The 24,321-nt window shown below is 41.0% G+C and overlaps 1 protein-coding gene across 1 annotated transcript; it reads left to right on the top strand.

The window, feature by feature from the left end:
• The first annotated feature begins 13,695 nt into the window (after positions 1-13,695).
• Positions 13,696-15,094, top strand: LOC119361917 (putative WUSCHEL-related homeobox 2). The gene is made up of 2 exons (XM_037627093.1): positions 13,696-14,428; positions 14,570-15,094. The coding sequence occupies exons 1-2, from the start codon at positions 13,868-13,870 to the stop codon at positions 14,798-14,800; spliced, it is 792 nt and encodes a 263-aa protein (XP_037482990.1). The 5' UTR covers positions 13,696-13,867; the 3' UTR covers positions 14,801-15,094.
• Positions 15,095-24,321: the final 9,227 nt, after the last annotated feature.

Genomic DNA, 24,321 nt, shown 5'->3' with positions numbered 1-24,321 from the left:
ACTTCAACAAGCCTGGGAACCAGGCCAGGGAGCGCCGCAAGGCACAGCGCGACTAGAAGCAGCAAGGCGAGCCGGTAGAACCCGTCGATGCTCAGGTGGACCGCCAGGACAACTCGTGGCGATGATTGACCTTGTGAACATTGAATATGTGTGATATATATTGTTGTTTCTTAAATATGAATTTATATGATTGAGCTACGATTGTCCTTTTGTTTGGTCAGATTTATTGAGAGGACTAAAACATCTTGTTGAGGGATCCCACACGCAGAAACAATGTTAAATTATGAATGCTTACGTAATGATGCCCTCCTTTCTATTAAGTCAGAAAGATGTTTGAATTAACAGGTTTTGGTACTTCCACTTCAAAATCCCACAACTTGCAATTTGAGCCATGTGGTTGAGGCAAATCCATGAAAGGATAAATATCTTGCATAATTCAATTAAGAAAAAATATAAGAAAAAATGTGTCTGCTTGTTTACGTAGCTATTTAATTGTGTGAAGTTTTAATATATTTCAATCAAAAAATCCAGTTTATGGCTTCCCGACTTTCCATGTTTATTAATTATTTCAAAGTTCTCTGTTTTTTGGTAAAATTAATAGAAAATTGCTATTTTATAATTAAATTGATTGGAATTATTATTTTCCAGTTTTTGGGTAATGGTTACTCTGTTAGTTTTTACCTCATGACATCATCAACAAAAAATTATAGGTTCTCAGTAATATCGACACCTAGATGTCATGATACCCAAAAGCACTACAATTTGGGAGGACTGAGTAATAAATGTATATAGAATTCGAGAGTTTGATATTACACATATTGGAATTAGTTTGTTTGGACTAATATGGTATTTGGGTGTCACTACTTTGTTGTAACATAATGTCTCACATGGATAAAATTTTAGGTCTAGAACTAGCAAATTAACAAGCTTAATTACAAGAAGATATGTTAAGTAGAATTTCAGAAGAAAAATAAATAAATTTTAAAACATGATGAAATCACATTATATCTTATAATAATGATATTTTTAGCACATAAAAAATAAGTTGATGATATCCAGGTACTCCCTCCGTCCGAAAATACTTGTCATCCAAATGGATAAAAAAGAATGTATCTAGAACTAAAATACGTCTAGATACATCTCCTTTTATCCATTTTGATGACAAGTATTTCCGGACGAATGGAGTATATGGTTGACCATTTGAAGTTTTGGCAAGACTTTAAATGTACTTCTAGACATTTATATGGTTTCCTTTTTCTTTGTTAATGTTCCTATGTTTATATTTTAACTATTATTTTGCTTTTTATTGTATTTAATTAATTTAATTTATTTTAATATTTAAAATTTTGAAACTATTTCTCCCATGTTTTTTAAAATTCCCTTTAAAATAGAATTCTTTCACCAAAAGTTAGTAGTTATTAAATACTTGTGTTTAGTGTTTTCTAAAATAGGCTACAATCACTCAAGTACAGTGTTTACCACGTAGACATGACACTGTGTATAATACTGACACGTAGACGTTGCAGCAACCGAAGCCACCACGATTTGGGTGGACATGGCAAAGTAAAAGATTCCTAGAATTGAGGAGTGTGATCTAATCGATATTGGAGTCAGATTGTTTTGACTTATGTGGCACTTAAGTGTGAATCCTTTGTGTGACATAATGGTCACGTGGATTAAGAAAATCTCAGACCCATTGACTTATCCCCATCCACTAATACACACACAAACATATTGATGGCCTCCCTCTAGCAGAACCGGGGCAGTTTTGAGTAACATGTCGCTTAGGTGCAGCACTTCTTTGTGAAATAATTTTCACGGTTAGCAAAGAAAATAATCAGAAAATAAGGAGAAAATAAAATTAAAAATGGTGTTCAGTAAAAATAGTATATTCTAGTCATTAACATTTGTCAAGATGATTAGAAATATTATAACAAGTAAATAGTAATGAAAATATATTTAAATTTTGTCCATATGTTTTTCTAGCTTGTCCATAGACCACCCCCACCCCCCTCCTCCTCCTACTTTTCTTTTTTTCATATCTTGTAATTTTTCAATTCTAGTGTTTTTTTAGTAATATTCAAGTTCTCAGTTCTAGTGTTTTTTTAGTAATAGTTTTTTATGTTTGTTTAAATGTTTGGATTTGTTATTCTGAATTCTTAGTTGATGGTTACTCACCTTGTTCTTACAACATGGACATTATGACATTAATATTATTGACACCTAGATGTCATGATAGCCAAAAGCGCTAAAATTTGGGTGGACATGATTATAGATGACTCCGACAATTGAGGAGTATTATCTAACCAATATTGGAATCAAGTCATTTGGACTAATGTGTCATTTAGTTGTCAATGTTTTGTAGTGACATATGTTTCCACATGGATACAAAGTATGAGTTTAGATCGAGGCAATTTAGAAAATATACAAGAAGAATTACAATAAGAGAGGATTTTAGGGATAAGGTAGTTTCAGACATAATAAATAATTCATATTTGAAATAATTGTCTCGTTTAAAATAAGTTATAAGATACAATACTAAGAAAAGATAGCTTATGAAAAATATGTGAACTTAGCTAGGTATCTAACTAACCATTTCTGTTCGCAATATTTTCACCTTTAATGATTTTTTATTTAAATTCATCTTCTTTAATTTAGATTTTTGTGTATTTATTGATTTTATTCTGTTTTTAGTTCTAAACTATTTCTCCCGTATTTGAAAGTTCATTGTTAAAAGATAGACTTATTCTAAAATTACGGGTGTTTATTTAATAATTGGATTTACTATTTTTCGGTATGGGCTATGGTTACATAACTATTTTTTTACCACATGGATATTTTCTCAATACTAGTATTGACACCTTGATGGTACAACCAATACCACCAAAATTTGGGTGGCGCATGTAAACTAAATTACTTCTAGAGTTAAGGAGTGTCATCTAACCGTTATTGGAGTTAGGTTGTTTTTCTTACAGAACACTTAAATGTCAAACTTTATTTTGTGATATAATGGCCACGTGGATTAAAAACAAGTATGCAGTTCAGACTAGGGAAAATAGAAAATGTGAGAATTTAGGCTTGGATGACAATTGAAGGGGTAATCTGCACTTATTTCCATAATACAAATTTCCGAGAAAGCATATGCGAGGAAATTTTGAAACCATCAGAAGTGTTGTGAACAAAAACTATGGGTGTCAAGCTAGTTAAATGAAAATTGTGGACTAATTGTGAAATACATATTTCTTATGAATGCTTCTCTTTTTCAAACATTTGAAAATTTTAAATCATTTTATTCTGATGAATTTTCTAACATGTCCCCTAAGTTAAAAAATCACAAAAACTCTACAATTACATATACATGTTCTGTAAGTATTTGCAAAGTTCCATTGAATAATACTCCCTCCGTAAAGAAATATACTAGCGTTATGGAGGGAGTACTATTATTTGCAGGCTACACAAAAAAAACATAAAAAATAACTGGCCCAAATACAACAAAGGAATAAAACATTTTTATCTATGTATCGTGTTAATGAAAATTTGTACGTGTATACTTCAAATGTTTTCTTAAGTGTATACTTTTTTCAGAATTTTTTGATATGTGGAAAAAGTATCTTCGATGAAAAAACAAATGATGGGCTCCCTGGAGCCCGTCCCCCAAATGTACTTTCCAGCCTGGTTCCTAATTCCTACAGCTATGCATGATCTTGTTGCATGCAGCCCTTCACCTTTTGTGTTTTCTTTTAGAAGCTCTGGTGCAAGATCTCAGTCCCACTCCCACGGCAGGGAGTAGCTAGGGAGACCTCTCCTGAAAAGAGCAACACAAAATTAATGAAAGGCAAACCTATATAGCTTCACCACTTGCATATAAATACACGCTGTAGCTCCTAGCTGCACACAGGTTACTAGTAATTGCAACATCGATTGCTAGCAGAGAAATCATGTATCATAGTCATAGGCCTATGGCTACTGGCTACAAGAGAATGCAAAGGCAAAGCAAAGCTAGCTACCGATGACATGCATACATCCTTGTGTACGTGCATACGTACATGTATGTATAGTGCCACTTAACCATTGCACAGAGACACAATGAATGTATTAATGGATGAAGGGGAGAGGGATGGAGAGAGAAAGAGAGATGGATATGAACAGAAAAGTTTGGAAAGAAAAAAAGAGGAGAGGAACAGGGAGAGACAAGATGTTTATTTCACATGCAGATGACTTCAATATGCATGCAAATGCATAGCTACTAGCTAGCTGATGCACACACAGGGCCATAAAAGAGTGGCCGGGGGAGAATCTGTTTTGAATTGGAGATGATCAGCAGCTGTGTGGTCAGTGAGTGAATACTACTCCAGCTAGTACTAGTACTGATCGGTGTGTACCAACTGAATTCTTCAAGAAAGAATTGTACTCCCTCCGTTCCTAAATATTTGTCTTTTTAGAGATTTCAAATGGTTACCACATACGGATGTATATAGACATATCTTAGAGTATAGATTCACTCATTTTGCTCCGTATGTAGTCACTTGTTGAAATGTCTAGAAAGACAAATATTTAGGAACGGAGGGAGTATATGCTGATGTGCATGCATGGCAATCAATCAATGCCTACTTACTAGGACTGCAGGAGCAGTAAGACAGAAGGATACCCTCTTGTGTTTTTGTTTCTGTCAAGTTATTGCACCAGTAAAAAAGTCTAGCAAGGGGTAGTATACATGTTTGTGTAGTTACTGCATGCAGGCCGGCCAGCCACAGTAGCAGCTAGCTAGCCTTTGATCAGATCAGATAAGAGAGTGTGATAGCAAGACATAAAGTTGGGTGCCTTTGCAATTGGTGGTGTATTGTGGTAGTATTAACATTTCAACCTTTTAGATGCGGCAGCAGTACTAGCTGTAGCATGTATGCAGAGTCAGTATCGTCATGTAAATTCACTTCCCTCGGTTAGAGGTTGGAGGCTTGGAGCATGCAATGGTGGTAACCACCAATGTTCGGAAATAGATGAGTAGGCTAGTCAAAACCATCAAGCTTTGACTAGTAGGGCCAATTTGATTTGCAGGATTGTGAAAATGCAAGAATGGAAAAAAACATAGGAATAAAGTGTCATGCTCATTCGAATCCTACAGGGTTTCAGTTTGTTTGATTGCATCACAGGAAAAACAAGGGAGTTTTCTTCAATACATACGAATGGATGCTAGATTTTTTATGGTATGTAGTACAAATGGTTCCTTAGATAAAAATTCTATAGGATTCAATCTTATGAATCAAACAACCAATATAGAAAAAAAATCTAAGGATACCAATCATCCAAAAAAAAACATCATACGCAATTCCTTGGAATCAAAGGAGCCTGTAATTTATTGACACTGTGAGTATTGTGGCAGTAAACTTATCATGGTTTTTTTCCACAATATTATGATGTTTTATTTTTACAAAAACTCTATATTGAATTATGGCCCAAAATTACACATTGAAGACTATGTAAAAAAGACAGCATGAATACAGCAATGTATTTTTATATTTTCATCAAAATAGTCATATTGATAAAATGCTTAAAGTTATGAGTTAAAATGGTACAATTTTTTATATAGGAGACTCTGACTAAAATGTAGATGTAAGGAATGTATAGCCAGAGGATTCTTTGGACCCGAGACCACTTCAAATGTATTTCTATCCATTAGTACAAATCCAATTGTCCAGCATGCATCCTAACGTGTTACCCTTAGAGCGTCCAACACTATTTGTCCACAGAATGGACTGAACTCGTCCACGAACACGGATACAGGAGCCAGACATTCAATCATGTCCCCTAAACGCCCGTCTTGTTTTTCTTAAGTTCACAACACTCAAAATAATTGTAGAAAGTAGCACAATTCATCTATAAATAACATGCAAATTTCCCAAGTACAACAATAGTTCACATGTAAATATTACATTCGAGATAATGAGACGTTCAACAAATTTTTGAATTCATCAATTCCAAATTCGACGATACTCAGGTCAGAATCCCGCACATGTCATCCCATGCACTATGCCTCTTGAGCTTCATCCCACTATGTATGAACGTAAATGACAAGCCGTCGGTCCTGTGGTACGACACGACAGCGTGTCCGGGCTATACAACGTGATGATTATCAAGTTTCAACGTTGAGTGAATCAATAAATTGACCCACATGTGGAGCAACAAGAAGCAAAACTTACGATCTCAATGGTTTGTGAGCCCAATGGCCACCTTCTCTCCACTCGTGCAATCGTGCCACAAAACTTCATGACGGGTTGGAGATGGTCTATCACCGATGGGCTAGTGACTTCACATTCTATTCACGGATCACGTGCAAGTCATAGGGCGTGAAATGGTTTTGCTCATTAAACGAATAATGCACATTTTGCCAAAAGGTCAAGCACTCTTGCCTCATGCCTACAAAGTCCTCATATATGACCTTCCACGCATCACACAACAACTCATCCTCCATCACCGAGTACCCTGCCATCGTCCTTACTCTAGAAAAAAATAGGGTTAATCAAAAAGCTTAATGTTATTTGATCGAACACCTGCAGGTCGTGATGTCCGCCATGGACGGCGTCGGCAGGGACAGAGGGTACCTGGCTGCGGACGGATCCTTGGTGGACGACAGTGTAGTCCAAGGCGGGCAGGCGCGTGGGTGGAGGTTGTGTATGTCCGGCAATGCCTGGACGGCAGTCGAAAAGGTGCATCGGCGGCGGATGAGAAGTGTGTAGATGCAGAGCAAAGGAGGAGTAGGTGCGGAGTGAAAGAAAAGTGACCCGGGAAAGGGAATTGAGTGGGTCGGAGGTGCCGAAGTCCTACATGTCGGAGGTCCAAACACCCGCAAACCTCCTCAATTGGGTAAGATTTGCAGGAATTCGGACAAGTTGGCGCATCAGTGGACAAATACGGTCATGTTGGATGATAAACTATGTCTAGACAACTCATTCCGAATGTATGCGGGCCTTTCGAGTGCAGGTGTTGAAGATGCCCTTAGTATTAAAAAATACATGTAAATCATAGATTGTTACTACCATTAGTACAAAAATGAAACATAAATAATGGCATCACGTGAGGCCCTGCATGGTTCTTCACTCCCCACACACACGCAGTACCGCACGCAGAGTACTTTAATTACTTCTGAAATCTTCCGGCTGCAAGTACCCTCTGAAAGCTGTTATGGTCCTGTCTCTGTTCACCCTTAATTGCGCCCTCTCTCTCTCTCGCCAATTAACTGAAAACCCCAAAGCCTATAGCTAGCTAGCAGTTGTACATATTCAACAGTACACCACTGAGGAGACGGGACAACACGACGGCCGGCCGGCCGGCCGTCGGGCCGGAGCTGAGGTCGTCTTTCATGGTGAAACAACCGGCTAGCGCCTAGCGAGGAAGAAGCTATACCCAGCTACTGGTGTTCTAGAGAGAGAGAGAGAGAAAGCTATTGTGAGCGAGAGACTACGATAGCCTTTTCTTCCCTTCTGACAGGAGTGAACACTTTCTGACAAGCAATAAGTTTGTCAACTTTGTCGAGCCATGGAAGGGAGCCAGAGAAGAAGAATGAATAATACGACTAGAAAATACTACTGTGCCGCTGGCACCGCCGATCCGCGGAAGAGAGGAGATCTCGCGTGACGTTGCATGCATGTAGGCCGGTGCGTGCATGCTGCCGCTACGTACTGTACATGGATCGTATTCCCGAGAGCCAGAGACACGCAGAACACCACAGGGATCAACGCAGACACACAGCAGCTACCAGCCGCATGCATCCATCCTACTACTACGTCCTGCATGGAGTAGTCTGTGATAAGATGATACTACTGCCGCTGCAGACAGTAGCCCTAACAATAAATACTATTGGAGGTAGTAGTAATATGAGCATGGCATCTCGGTCAACTCCTCAACCGATCTATCAAATCGACCAGACGTACATACACACACGCATCCACAGGCACGCTGGAGCAAATATTTTTTGTTTAATTACATGTACGGTTGGAGTAACTAGGCTAGCTAGGTACACACGGCTGGGCACGTACGTGTAGCTGGACTGACACAAGGGGAGAAAAACGGGCCAGGAAATTAAGTGTACGTAGAGGATACCATTCGCGCGTATCTTGGATATATATTTGGGACCAAGTACGTACCAGAATTAGCAATAACTTTCTGTTACTACGGCTATGCACTACGCCTTTGAGTTTACTGTGTCTTGGGTACATTACATACCTTTTACATATACACACACATCATATTTGCACGCACGGACATGCGTGAATGCAGAAACATGACATTTCGGTTATCATTGTACCGTTGTATATATGTTACGTGGGTGCAACTAATATGCATGCATGTGGTGTGTGTCTGATACTTGGAATCCATGCAAATATATGCGCGGAATATGTTACACACAGCAGAGCAGGTACATGCAAGGATGCATGTGTACACGAAACGAGCAATAACCATGTCACCGTCTGAATGTTCTGGATTAATTTCTTATATACGGGTGCAATATACAATGCTGGCGCCTGGCAGCCTGGCACGTATGTACGTGCCATGTTTTGAGCGTACATGGACTGCACAGATTGATATACGTGATATTTGTTTTTTCACAAATGAAAACCCTAGTTTTATGTTATTCTCTTTTCTCTCCACGAACAAAAGGCCGAGCACGCAGAGCATGCACGTCGGATCAACGACACAATGATGCACCAATGAGTAGGCGGCAAAAGGATCTAGCTCCTCCTGCGGCTGCTCGTAGGCGAACAACTCAAGACGAAATCGAAGAAGGAAACAAAGACAAATACGTGCATGATGTGTGTGTCTCTTGCACCGATCCAACTCAAGAGATAGAGATTGGAGACGGATGGATGGATGGACGGACGGACGGAGAGGACAAGGCATTCAGCTGCTGCGTGCTAGGCGCTGCACGCAGCTGTTTTTCACCCGCAGCTCCAGCCAGTTTGTGAGGCCCTGGCCACTGACTTTACAAGACTAGACGCCTCCTGCCCAGCACCAGCACCAGCATGCTTCTGATCCGGTTCTTCCATTCAATTCCTTCAGACAACACGTCACATTTCCACCATCCACCGTTGCGTTGCATGCAGGCGCGGTACTGTGCGTGCATATGCATGCATATACTACTACACGCTGGTACTACCGTGGCGTACCAGCGGTGGTACTAGTATATGCATTTTGATCGGTTTCCGTGTGGCAGCAGCCAGCAGCAGGGCCGGACGGCTGGCCGGCCGGCGCGTCGATTCCATATTAATCCCTCTGCGTCGCTACCACCTATAGCTATGCCGCCTGGGTCTATATAGCTACTCCTACCTACGTGAGTTTCCTGCTCGCCCTGTCAAAAGGTGAGCGTTTAACTCAGCTGAATCTGATTCGCGTTTGAAATGGCCTTTGGCTTCAGCTAAAAGTTGCCAAAAATGAACGGCAGGTTTTGGCTGCAAAACCTTTTGTTTTTTAAACAAGGCAAAAGACTTGTCATTTTTCATTGGTTAAGAAAGATTGAGAATTGGCTGGTTAACTGGCGGAAACCGTGCTAAAATCTATACAATTCAACCTACGTAACACACCGGCCAACCTGACTACAGACATGGAACACAAATTTACAAAGAAGAAAAGATATTCACCGAGGAGTCGCAAGTGTCATGCTACCTCCGAACGAGTGACACCGACTACACCATAAAGCTCCATCATCAAAACCAACCCGCAAGTAGCTGCATAGAAACCACGACGGTACATGCAAACAAAAGGCCCATTAGTTCGTCGCATACTTTCTCCGTTCGGGTTTATAAGGTCCAATCATTTAAAAAAACTTTGACCACCACTACATTGATCAACATATTATTTAGAGCGCGTTCGGATGCTCTCGGCTCCTCAGCTCCGCTCCCGGAGTTGGTGGAGCGATGCCGAACGGGCAAACTCCTTGGAGCAGAAAACGCGGAGTGAAGCCGATTGCAGTGCCATTACGCAGAGCAGCAATTTCTGAGATCTCATATCCTTAAATCACGGAGTTGATAAGATTTACAGAAAAACTACCACCGCCAAGTGAAAAATGGTTCGCCTGGCCACACCCAACTTGCTCGTTCCTGTTTTCCTGCCTAGCACCACATGAATCGGGAGCAGAGCTACTTGTCGAACATCATTCACCGGCGTTATTTTCTACAAGGAGCAGCATTTCTGGTTGAGGAGCAGGAGTTGAGGATTTGGAGGAGCTGAAGCATTTCCGAACACGCCCTCAATTTCATGCCACAAAGAGTGTTGTATAATTACTGAAAAAAGTTTTCGGCCGCTTTATATATAAAGTAACACGGCCGAACCGGTACAAAGTGATGAGTAAAACCTCTACAAAGTGGATCAAAGATAAAACATGAATACAAGAGCACCCACACCCCAACAAGAAGCACCGAGGCTACTAACTAGAAGAGACACCGCGGCTCCAGGCGAAACCATCGGACATCGATGCAACCCACCCACCAAGAAGTCGCCGGAGATGGCCCCCTGCCCTCTCGCTCCGGTCCGTGGAGTGCTATATAATTTGATTAACATTTGAAAGAAGTATCCAGCTGTACATAATTTCATAGTATATTAACGATTAATGTTTTCCCTGAAATATGTTTGAGTGTCATAAACTGAACCTGAATGGACGGAATAACCCTCAGGTGTAGACACAAGGATAAATAAAGACTAGCAAGTGTCACTAATTAGTGTAATCCTTTGTAGGGAACAATTAGCTAACTAGCTGGAGGCTAGATAGTGCCATACAAATATTGTGATATATACTGACAAATACTGTCATGTTTGAATCAGTTGCAGTTATTAGTGCTGCTACGTGTTCCTAGGCACCAGTCAGATTAATTACAGCAATTATGAATATGCTTCGCCTCGACCTGACGGTCCGTACGCCGTTTGTTAAGAAGCTGTCGTGGTGGTCCATTACCTAAAAGCACCGTATAACTGCCCACTTATGGTGTATGCTGCCCCGTCTCTGAGTGTGCTTAATCTGTCAGTCTGTCTAGCTAGTTACTCCGGCTAAACATCCGGCCCAACTGTTGGATCAAGGCAGCTCCCTTAATTCCGATTGAATACGTGGGGAAACACAACATGCTTTGCATGGCAGAGGTGGCCGACAACCGAGCGGACGGTGTGCATGCATGATTAAACTGCAGGGATTCGGTCATGATCAAAATGTTTGGGAGGGTGATAATCAGATAATGGATTTCTTAGCGAATTCGCTCACAATCGCGGAGCTGAACCGTAGCTAGCTATAGCTAGGGTTCCTACGTGCGGTATCTCGGCGGCCATGAAAGCATGCAGCACAGTGTAGTGGTACTGCAAAGCCTAGGGTTTAGGGTAGCAAGGCAGAAGTAAAAGCACCATTAGTCTTGCAAGGACGACACGCTCGCTACAGCAACTCCGATGTGTGTGTGTGTGTGAGAGAGAGAGAGAGAGACAGAGACAGAGAGAGAGAGAGAGAGATGGAGAGAGATGAGACGGGATGGTTGTGCCGGTGCCGCGTTTAGTGCCGGTGCAGAGGCCATCATCGCCTCATAATTTCCGAGCTAGTCCTTTTTCTTCCACTCGCCCGCTATCCGAGACAGATCTCCAGAATCCTACGTGTAATTCCACCCTTGAATGCGATTGAAACTCTCTCTCTCTCTCTCTCTCTCTCATTCCTCTCTCCTCTAGCTGGGTCTGTCTGATGCAATGGCAGAGAGAAAGAAGAAGGCGTCACATACGTGTTAATAGAACCGTATTAGATACGGATCAAACATTGAAGGCGCTTGCAGCAGAGAAGCCAGGACGCATTTTCTATAGATTAACGTACTTACAGTACCGCTCTCTCTACAGTAACCAAAAAGTTGTTTCAGCGGATCTCGTTACGTGTGTAATCATGTGAAATAAGACGAGCCAACTTTTCGCTTCCATTTCCGAATCTCTGCTAGAAACTTCTAGGCACGATTCTCTTTTTTGATAATCTACACGGGTAAAGTGATCCAACATATGATAGCCAAGTTTAGTGAGTTCGAAATGATTTAGGGAATATTGTGCATTTTTACGAATTATACAGATGAAATAAGAGTCCAAAAATGGTGGCATCTGCATTATTTGTCCTAGCAAGTTTAGGGTTTGGCACAGACATGCCTTTTTCCTCGACCTCGTCCACGAGCAACTCCCTCTAGAGTTTCCTTGTCTTCTGCGGCCGATCTGTCTCGTTTTCTCTGGTCTTAGCGCTATAGAGACGCGGTGGATCCCACCTCTTGTCTGGTTGGAGGGTTTCTACTTCGTACTTTAAATTTTGTTTATGGTTTGTATCCTGCTCAGGGAGTAAGGGGAGGCGTCGGCGGCTCCCTAAGATGGAATAAGGTTCTTCCCTCCTAGCCCCCAATTCCGGCAGGACTTCTAGCATCATCGGATAGCGTGTGGAGGTGTGTCTTCGAAGGATCTTGCAAGATTCGGTCGGTGTTTATTTCCAGCGTATTTGCTGGGATCCAGCCTTCATTTGTCTACTGGGATCCTTCCAATTTACGCTTCTCTTCATCAGCGGCGGTTGCTGTTCTAATGCACTAGTTTTTTGGGCCATTAGCATAAATGTTTTCTTAACTGTCTACTATAAAAAGTTTTGCTCGGCTCTCGTAAGAAAGGGACGATGACGGTGGCATGCATTCGTCGTCTCGGTCCAGTGCTTGTTATCTTCGTTAGGTGGTCTATGAATATGGACGTATTTTTTATTCTTTTTGTCTTCTTTGTACTGACATGATGTTCATCGATAGATCAGAGTTCCCCTCCGGATTTGTTTCTTTGCCCATAGTATCTCTGATAAAAGAAATTGTACAGTCAGCCCCTCGCTCTACTCTCAGTTCCTTCTCTTCAACTTGCAAAAAGAAGCGTGGTGGTCACAAGCTCCTCACATTCTGCAGCGAAAAGCCACGATTTCACTCACTGAGCCAACTTCCCAAGCCGAATTCCGTGCCCGTGCATGCCTCCCCAATTTTGCAACTTCCACACACAGCATATACGGACACGTATACGCCATATCATTAACTGAACCTCACATGCATGCATTGCTCCCCTCTCTGCGCCCCTGTCCGTGCATGGCAGGAAACACGTAGTAGTAGCGTATGTACGTACCCACTGACATGTATATTCCGCTTCAGCGCGCGACACTACGCGCGTAGTGTTATAGAGCACATGCGAGTACCACGAGCGGCAAATAACTCTGCGTATATCCGTCACCACGTATACATCCATCGTACGTACCACGCCAGTACGTACGTGTGTCCAGGAGGAGACAGAACCAAAATGTCTCGAAGACAAATGTATCCAATCGTAGCACCATGCAACGGGCCGGCCACCACCATCATGGTGCAATCGATTATACAATCACGAAATCCACCCTACAACGGTACACACACACACACACACACACACACACACACACACACACACACACACACACACACCACACACACACATTAATTCTTGCATGCATGCATGCGCCCTTGGCCACTCTCCATTCCTCCTTGTGTCACTCTACACACCCATGCTCTCTCTCTCTCTCTAGAGCCTTCCCTCTAACACAACACATACACTCACTCACTCTCTCTCTCTCTAGAGCTAGATTCTCTTTCTATCTCTGCTCTAGAGAGTGTCGCCGCGCGCACGCGGCTGCCTATAATAACCCCTGCCCGGCCATCCTTGGCTTGCCACACAGGGAGCAACCAAACCAAACGAACCCAACCAACCAGCAAACTCCCCTTCTCTTCTCTTCTTCTTCCTCCTAGTACACCTTTTGTCTCTCCGTCCACAGTCCACACACAGCACTCTCCACCAAAAGATCAAGCAAGAGCCAAGAGCACGTGCGATGGCGGCGACGGCGACTGCGACGGCGGCGGCGACGAGCGTGGTGACGGGGACGACGCGGTGGTGCCCGACGCCGGAGCAGCTGATGATCCTGGAGGAGATGTACCGCGGCGGGCTGCGCACCCCCAACGCGTCGCAGATCCAGCAGATCACGGCGCACCTGGCCCACTACGGCCGCATCGAGGGCAAGAACGTCTTCTACTGGTTCCAGAACCACAAGGCCCGGGACCGCCAGAAGCTCCGCCGCAGGCTCTGCATGAGCCACCACCTCCTCTCCTGCGCGCACTACTACGCCGCCGCCAACGCCGGCCAGTACCAGCAGCAGCAGCAGCTCCTCGGCGCCGGCGCGGTGCCTCCTCCGCTGCTGCAGCACCCGCAGCAGCAGCAGTACTACTCCGCCTCCTGCGCCGGTGGCGGCTACGACCAGCACCTGCTCCCGACGACCGTCCCAGCTTCCGCTTACGCTGCTGCTGCTGGGTACGCCTACCCCTTCGCCGGCGTGCCGGCAAGCCGGTGCGCCGAGCCCTCGCCGCCAAACACCCCGCTCTCCTTCCATCATCAGGTACGAAACCTAAGATGCTACCTTGTCGTTGTCACCTCCTCCATCGATTTGTTACTTACTACGCACATGCTGCGTCTGCGTTTACCTTGAGCTGATTATGAGTTCATGACCTGACCTGGGTTCATACTATTGTGCGTGCAGGGAGGAGGCGTAGTGGGATCGCCGGAGTACTCGCTGGGGAGGCTGGGCAACTTCGGCGTGGTGGAGGACACATGCCGGCCGTCGCGGTACGAGCAGCAGCCGCAGCAGCTGGCCGCGGCGACGGAAGATCAGGCGGCGCCGGTGACGGCGACGGGGCTGTTCTGCCGGCCGCTGAAGACGCTGGACCTCTTCCCCGGCGCGATCAAGGAGGAGCAGCGCGACGTCGCCTAGCTATATACTACCTCCAACCTATAGCTAGCCACCAGTAGCAGCAGCAGCAGCAGTCGTCGTCGTAGTACGTAGAGCAGTCCGTACGTTGCGCGCGTTGTGCGTACGCAGGTAGAGCAGTACGTAGGAGTACGTATCTTTGTAATTCCCATCGATTTTTCGTTGATTATTAATCCGCTTTAGTAGTACCTGATGATCTTCAGCTTGATGCGGAGTGTAGGTAGGTTGGCGGCAGGAAGAGAAGCGAATGCATGGATGGGTGCATTGATTGGTTAGTGCATGGATGGGTGCATGGAATGAGAAGGTGGCAAGTGCATGCTGCCCCAGCTAGGTAGCTACTCCCTCCGTTCCTAAATACTTGTCTTTCTAGGCATTTCAACAAGTAACTACATACGGAGCAAAATGAGTGAATCTACACTCTAAAATATGTCTACATACATCCGTATGTAGTAGTCATTTGAAATGTCTAGAAAGACAAATATTTAGGAACGGAGGGAGTAGTAGCGAGGTCGTACTTACGCATGAAACGTTTTACCGCATGCAAATAGCAAGTATGATTAAAAGTAGTAGGACTAAAACTTGCTAGCCTCATTTATGTTTGGATCCAAATACTAAAGAGACTAAAATCAAGTTATTGAGCATTTATTATCTTCCAAACCCTCCAATCTAGAACTCGGGGGATTGAAATTAAATGAGGAGAGAGAAGGCTAATATATATTTTAGTAGGTTTCGTATTACTAAAAAAATTTAGCCTCAAGACTAAGTCCTAGCCTCTCTTTAGTCAGAGGTGCTTGGAACTTTAGCCTCTAAAAGAGACTATTTTTAGTCAGACTAAAACTAGTGCGTTGGATACAAGCACCCTCTAAGAGGGTGCTTGGATACGTTTTAGTCCCATGACTAAAAGTAGTGGGACTAAAATTTGCTAGCCTCACACATGCTTGGATCCAAATACTAAAAAGACTAAAATCAAGTTATTGAGCATTTATTATCCTTCAAACCCTCCAATCCAGAACTCGCATGTGTTAAATGAGAGAAATTAAATGAGAGAGAGGGCTAATACATATTTTAGTAGGTTTCCTATGACTAAAAAATTTTAGCCTCAAGACTTTAGTCAGGGGTGCTTGAAACTTTAGCATCTAAAAAAGAATATTTTTAATCAGACTAAAAATAGTCCTTTGGATTCAAGCACCCTGTAAGCTTTTGCTCCATCAACATGCATCTTAGCTTCAAAGTGGGTATGCATGGATGAAATGTTCCTTGTTGCACCAGCTAGTGCATGGGTCTCCCAACTCCACCTCCACCGGGTTTCTATCCTACACAAATGCTACCGCAAAAAAGGAAGAAAAAACAAAACAAAAAACTGGGGACTAGAGTTGTATTCATGTTTGGCGGATTCACCAAGGTACTAAAAATGAGATTTGTTCGAGAAAATTCAGAGCAATCTTGAGATTTTCTGCCTCTGTATGTAATTTAAATAAATGTCCCTTTTTAGCACCGCCTTGATTATTGATGGATTCGTAGGTACTGGTGGCGCGCCACGAGCATGGAGTACTGCATATGCGCTCGTTAATTAAATAATTAACTTTTTTGAGGGGTAATTAATAATTAATTTTTTTGAGACAAAATTAATAATTAACTGACATGGCATGGGACCAACATCCAAACTAACTTCAAGTTCAAACTGTGTGTGTGCAAGGTGGAGAATGTTCTTCCCTGTCGCCGGCCCATCTGGTCCCCAGCCCATCAAATATCGAATTGACAGCCACCACTGTGCAGCCGCAGATGGATTTACTCATGTAATTAACCAACGGCACTGGTCCAATGACGAGTGCGGTCCAATTTCAAATGGACCCACATCTACATTTTTTTCCCCTAAAAAAATCTACATTTTTTTCCCTTCTTGAGAAAAAAAATAATCTAAATAGTATGAGAAGAACGTACCCTCCATGTTTCTTTTTAACTTTGAATATCACATCTTAAATCAAGCTTTTGTAAAGTTTATAATCCGCAACATGTCGGTCAACCCCACCGGCGTTTGCTGCAAGTCCCCTTCCCAGTCCCACTAGTCCGTCACTCCGCCATGCCGATCATCTCGCTCTCAATCTTCACTCATGAGTTGCTCCAGCTATCGCAACCACTGCAAATACAAGTTGTCCTTCTTGTCGATTGGCAGTGTCGGTGGTGGACCAAGACAGCCGCATGCTCGCCTTCAACGACAGCTTCAACTCTCTACTCATACCGCCTGCCCCCAGTGCTCTCCAACATTGCCCACTTCACCACCAGTTTTCTGTCTCGTGGTGCCGGGTTACGAACAACCCATGCTTAGGTTCATGCTATGCCATAACCAACACCAGTGGATGCCAAGCCTGTCAATCAAGGACTGATAGAACTCCCCACTCACCAGAGTTGTATGTCGCCCGTACCAATTCCTAATATGAATCACCTAAGGGCAACATGTAGTGGGCTTGCCCAGTAGCATCGTTTGTTTGCTACGTACGTGTTGTAGGTTCGTTCAGGTCTAGTTATCTATGGGTTTTTATACTTGGTTTTATTCGTTATTTCACCGGTTTTCTTTGTTTTTTTGATTGTTTTACTCCATTTTGCCTTGGGTTTCTTTGTTTTCTCATTGGTTTTCTTTGGTTTTTGCTTTTGTTTTTGTTTCCATGTCAGTTTATCAGTTTTCTTCCTTTAAACACATGTCTACTTTTTCTCAGTACACAATGTCCATTTCTTACGCACATGTGAAACATTTTTATGATACCAGATTGACATTTTTCAAATACATGTTCTGAACACCTTTTGAATACATGATAACAATTTTCCAAATACATGTTATACATTTTTTAATGGCATTAAATATTTTTCTAAACTACACAAACATTTTTTTGCATTGTATAAACATTTCCGAAAGATTTCACGGGCAATTTTTTGGAAACACGTGATTGTTTAATCAAAGTGTCATATACATGTTTAAATGCAATAAACATTTCTGACCGATGTGAACATTTTTTTACATTCTATATAACATATTTAAAAATGTCACAACATTTTTTTTAATGTGGGACTATTTCCATAAAATGTCACGTGCATTTTTTTAGTGGTACAAAACAATTTTTACATTAAAAAATACTTTCTTACATTGTATGCAAATTTTGTAAAAAAAAGCACATGTATTTTTTTGAAACATGGAAAGGAATTGCCACAATTTTTTTTAAAGTTATCACTGTTTCTTATAACTGCGCTAACAATTTGTTTATACTAGGTTACCATTTCCCCAAATTCCTGGTTTTGAATTTGCTTAGGTAATTTTTAGTTTTTGACTATTGTCATTTAAAATATAAATAACAGAAAGAAATTCTAGTGATGTGAGCATGACGACAGCTCAACGTACTTTGTCCTACCACCAAGCCCTGTAGGTGAGGAGCGTGTGGATTGCAGTAGGCGACACATAGCCGTAATCCTCCCTAATCTTGCGGATCTCCAAGATAACAGATGAATAGGGCCGGGCTAGGCCATGAAAGTGTGACCTCCGAGGGGCCATCTTAACAAAGGACCCAATACATCTTTAAACATAAATATACCATCAAAATAAGTTGTCAGGATATAACACCAACACTAATTAAAACCTGATGATACCCCGCACATTGCACCAGGAATTGGTTGCATTATACTTCGTATTAGATTATTTGAAACATGCCTAGTTGGATGAATAACATGAAAAATAAAACTAACAATATTTATTGTAAATAATCATTTAGGTGTGTCGTTTGTCATGCTTGTTTGCATGTTGAGGTGATGCCTCGCCCTTCCCACCTCATGGAAGCACACCAAAAAAATATGCCCTGAAGGTAATAATAAATCTTATTATTTATTTCCATGTTGGTAATTAATATTCATTTTCTGTTTTATACTTGCAATGGTTCTCAAATCTACAATAACCATGAAATTCGGAAGAAAACTAAGTTGCTTGTGTGTAATAATAAACAACAAATAGATATCTAGTCTCATATCTAAAACTAGCTCATGTGTCGCATGATGATCATATTTTCCTAGTCATGGGCATAGTTAAAGTAGAAAGGATGCCGATAATAATGGGAGCACATTGTTGGAATAATAATTGTGTGAAGAGACCCAATCGATTGATATACTACAAGATTACATCATCATTTCCTTATAAGTATAATCATGCAATACTTAATGTATGCCTAATTTCTTAGACCAATGGAGTACTGAGTTCCTTCATGCGTGCCGGATGGTGTACTTTGGTTTTTGTCAAACACGCGTAATCAGTTGATTATAACGACAACTTTCAGGTGCATTACGCGTAATAGGTAGATTATAATGACAGCTTTCACTTTTACATGGTTTTTTCTTGGTTTTGTCTTTTTTTTTACCTTTTCATTTTTTAAAAATTATGAACATCTTCAAGTTGTGATTTTTTTATAATTTATGAAAAAGTTAAACCGTAATATATTTTCAGACTTGAACATTTTCTATGTGTTTTTGTTTTTTCAAAATTTGTGAACATATTTTAAATCTCTTGAAAAAAATGACCCATGAGCTTTTTTCAAATTTGTGAACCCTTTTAGAATATACACTTTTTTCTCCATCTTTTTTTCTTAGAAAAGCCTTTTTCTCCACCAATGCCTTTTTAAGGGGTTCTCCATCTATTTTTTTCCCTACTAACGAATGAATTAGTACTTTTGTCCATACGTCATGAAATTGCCCCGAAAGTAGTAAAACATTACCCACCAATGCCATCTATAATTTTTTTAGTGGAATGACACAAAAAAAAAACCTTTCGCACAGAGGAAACCCCCCGCCTACACCGGCCCAATGCAGACGGGACCTCCTATACGGTGCTCTGCGTGTTGGGAAAAGATGCAGCGCGCCTGTTTGAGCCGGCCCATGTGCAGGCGGCCTGTTATTATCTTTGTAATTCCCATCGATTTTTCGTTGATTATTAATCCGCTTTAGTAGTACCTGATGATCTTCAGCTTGATGCGGAGTGTAGGTAGGTTGGCGGCAGGAAGAGTAGCGAATGCATGGATGGGTGCATTGATTGGTTAGTGCATGGATGGGTGCATGGAATGAGAAGGTGGCAAGTGCATGCTGCCCCAGCTAGGTAGCTACTCCCTCCGTTCCTAAATACTTGTCTTTCTAGGCATTTCAACAAGTAACTACATACGGAGCAAAATAAGTGAATCTACACTCTAAAATATGTCTACATACATCCGTATGTAGTAGTCATTTGAAATGTCTAGAAAGACAAATATTTAGGAACGGAGGGAGTAGTAGCGAGGTTGTACTTACGCATGAAACATTCTACCGCATGCAAATAGCAAGTATGATTAAAAGTAGTGGGACTAAAACTTGCTAGCCTCATTTATGTTTGGATCCAAATACTAAAGAGACTAAAATCAAGTTATTGAGCATTTATTATCTTCCAAACCCTCCAATCCAGAACTCGGGGGATTGAAATTAAATGAGGAGAGAGAAGGCTAATATATATTTTAGTAGGTTTCGTATTACTAAAAAAATTTAGCCTCAAGACTAAGTCCTAGCCTCTTTTTAGTCAGGGGTGCTTGGAACTTTAGCCTCTAAAAGAGACTATTTTTAGTCAGACTAAAAATAGTCCGTTGGATACAAGCACCCTCTAAGAGAGGGTGCTTGGATACGTTTTAGTCCCATGACTAAAAGTAGTGGGACTAAAATTTGCTAGCCTCACCCATGCTTGGATCCAAATACTAAAAAGACTAAAATCAAGTTATTGAGCATTTCTTATCCTTCAAACCCTCCAATCCAGAACTCGCATGTGTTAAAGGAGAGAAATTAAATGAGAGAGAGGGCTAATACATATTTTAGTAGGTTTCCTATGACTAAAAAATTTTAGCCTCAAGACTTTAGTCAGGGGTGCTTGAAACTTTAGCCTCTAAAAAAGAGTATTTTTAGTCAGACTAAAAATAGTCCTTTGGATTCAAGCACCCTGTAAGCTTTTGCTCCATCAACATGCTTCTTAGCTTCAAAGTGGGTATGCATGGATGAAATGTTCCTTGTTGCACCAGCTAGTGCATGGGTCTCCCAACTCCACCTCCACCGGGTTTCTATCCTACACAAATGCTACCGCAAAAAAGGAAGAAAAAACAAAACAAAAAACTGGGGACTAGAGTTGTATTCATGTTTGGCGGATTCACCAAGGTACTAAAAATGAGATTTGTTCGAGAAAATTCAGAGCAATCTTGAGATTTTCTGCCTCTGTATGTAATTTAAATAAATGTCCCTTTTTAGCACCGCCTTGATTATTGATGGATTCGTAGGTACTGGTGGCGCGCCACGAGCATGGAGTACTGCATATGCGCTCGTTAATTAAATAATTAACTTTTTTGAGGGGTAATTAATAATTAATTTTTTTGAGACAAAATTAATAATTAACTGACATGGCATGGGACCAACATCCAAACTAACTTCAAGTTCAAACTGTGTGTGTGCAAGGTGGAGAATGTTCTTCCCTGTCGCCGGCCCATCTGGTCCCCAGCCCAACAAATATCGAATTGACAGCCACCACTGTGCAGCCGCAGATGGATTTACTCATGTAATTAACCAACGGCACTGGTCCAATGACGAGTGCGGTCCAATTTCAAATGGACCCACATCTACATTTTTTTCCCCTAAAAAAATCTACATTTTTTTCCCTTCTTGAGAAAAAAAATAATCTAAATAGTATGAGAAGAACGTACCCTCCATGTTTCTTTTTAACTTTGAATATCACATCTTAAATCAAGCTTTTGTAAAGTTTATAATCCGCAACATGTCGGTCAACCCCACCGGCGTTTGCTGCAAGTCCCCTTCCCAGTCCCACTAGTCCGTCACTCCGCCATGCCGATCATCTCGCTCTCAATCTTCACTCATGAGTTGCTCCAGCTATCGCAACCACTGCAAATACAAGTTGTCCTTCTTGTCGATTGGCAGTGTCGGTGGTGGACCAAGACAGCCGCATGCTCGCCTTCAACGACAGCTTCAACTCTCTACTTATACCGCCTGCCCCCAGTGCTCTCCAACATTGCCCACTTCACCACCAGTTTTCTGTCTTGTGGTGCCGGGTTACGAACAACCCATGCTTAGGTTCATGCTATGCCATAACCAACACCAGTGGATGCCAAGCCTGTCAATCAAGGACTGATAGAACTCCCCACTCACCAGAGTTGTATGTCGCCCGTACCAATTCCTAATATGAATCACCTAAGGGCAACATGTAGTGGGCTTGCCCAGTAGCATCGTTTGTTTGCTACGTACGTGTTGTAGGTTCGTTCAGGTCTAGTTATCTATGGGTTTTTATACTTGGTTTTATTCGTTATTTCACTGGTTTTCTTTGTTTTTTGATTGTTTTACTCCATTTTCCTTGGGTTTCTTTGTTTTCTCATTGGTTTTCTTTGGTTTTTGCTTTTGTTTTTCTTTCCATGTCAGTTTATCAGTTTTCTTCCTTTAAACACATGTCTACTTTTTCTCAGTACACAATGTCCATTTCTTACGCACATGTGAAACATTTTTATGATACCAGATTGACATTTTTCAAATACATGTTCTGAACACCTTTTGAATACATGATAACAATTTTCCAAATACATGTTATACATTTTTTAATGGCATTAAATATTTTTCTAAACTACACAAACATTTTTTTGCATTGTATAAACATTTCCGAAAGATTTCACGGGCAATTTTTTGGAAACACGTGATTATTTAATCAAAGTGTCATATACATGTTTAAATGCAATAAACATTTCTGACCGATGTGAACATTTTTTTACATTCTATATAACATATTTAAAAATGTCACAACATTTTTTTTAATGTGGGACTATTTCCATAAAATGTCACGTGCATTTTTTTAGTGGTACAAAACAATTTTTACATTAAAAAATACTTTCTTACATTGTATGCAAATTTTGTAAAAAAAAGCACATGCATTTTTTTGAAACATGGAAAGGAATTGCCACAATTTTTTTTAAAGTTATCACTGTTTCTTATAACTGCGCTAACAATTTGTTTATACTAGGTTACCATTTCCCCAAATTCCTGGTTTTGAATTTGCTTAGGTAATTTTTAGTTTTTGACTATTGTCATTTAAAATATAAATAACAGAAAGAAATTCTAGTGATGTGAGCATGACGACAGCTCAACGTACTTTGTCCTACCACCAAGCCCTGTAGGTGAGGAGCGTGTGGATTGCAGTAGGCGACACATAGCCGTAATCCTCCCTAATCTTGCGAATCTCCAAGATAACAGATGAATAGGGCCGGCCTAGGCCATGAAAGTGTGACCTCCGAGGGGCCATCTTAACAAAGGACCCAATACATCTTTAAACATAAATATACCATCAAAATAAGTTGTCAGGATATAACACCAACACTAATTAAAACCTGATGATACCCCGCACATTGCACCAGGAATTGGTTGCATTATACTTCGTATTAGATTATTTGAAACATGCCTAGTTGGATGAATAACATGAAAAATAAAACTAACAATATTTATTGTAAATAATCATTTAGGTGTGTCGTTTGTCATGCTTGTTTGCATGTTGAGGTGATGCCTCGCCCTTCCCACCTCATGGGAGCACACCAAAAAAATATGCCCTGAAGGTAATAATAAATCTTATTATTTATTTCCATGTTGGTAATTAATATTCATTTTCTGTTTTATACTTGCAATGGTTCTCAAATCTACAATAACCATGAAATTCGGAAGAAAACTAAGTTGCTTGTGTGTAATAATAAACAACAAATAGATATCTAGTCTCATATCTAAAACTAGCTCATGTGTCGCATGATGATCATATTTTCCTAGTCATGGGCATAGTTAAAGTAGAAAGGATGCCGATAACAATGGGAGCACATTGTTGGAATAATAATTGTGTGAAGAGACCCAATCGATTGATATACTACAAGATTACATCATCATTTCCTTATAAGTATAATCATGCAATACTTAATGTATGCCTAATTTCTTAGACCAATGGAGTACCGAGTTCCTTCATGCGTGCCGGATGGTGTACTTTGGTTTTTGTCAAACACGCGTAACCAGTTGATTATAACGACAACTTTCAGGTGCATTACGCGTAATAGGTAGATTATAATGACAACTTTCACTTTTACATGGTTTTTTCTTGGTTTTGTCTTTTTTTTTACCTTTTCATTTTTTAAAAATTATGAACATCTTCAAGTTGTGATTTTTTTTATAATTTATGAAAAAGTTAAACCGTAATATATTTTCAGACTTGAACATTTTCTATGTGTTTTTGTTTTTTCAAAATTTGTGAACATATTTTAAATCTCTTGAAAAAAATGACCCATGAGCTTTTTTCAAATTTGTGAACCCTTTTAGAATATACACTTTTTTCTCCATCTTTTTTTCTTAGAAAAGCCTTTTTCTCCACCAATGCCTTTTTAAGGGGTTCTCCATCTATTTTTCCCTACTAACGAATGAATTAGTACTTTTGTCCATACGTCATGAAATTGCCCCGA

The sequence above is a fragment of the Triticum dicoccoides genome, chromosome 1A (genome assembly GCF_002162155.2).
Source record: "Triticum dicoccoides isolate Atlit2015 ecotype Zavitan chromosome 1A, WEW_v2.0, whole genome shotgun sequence".
Taxonomy (NCBI): Eukaryota; Viridiplantae; Streptophyta; class Magnoliopsida; order Poales; family Poaceae; genus Triticum; species Triticum dicoccoides.
This window is presented reverse-complemented; position numbering and strand designations above follow the sequence as displayed.

Coding starts and splice junctions, on each gene's coding strand:
- LOC119361917 (XM_037627093.1), top strand. CDS start 13,868: ATGGCGGCGACGGCGACTGCGACGGCGGCGGCGACGAGCGTGGTGACG. Junction 14,429..14,569: donor CGCTCTCCTTCCATCATCAG/GTACGAAACCTA, acceptor TTGTGCGTGCAG/GGAGGAGGCGTAGTGGGATC.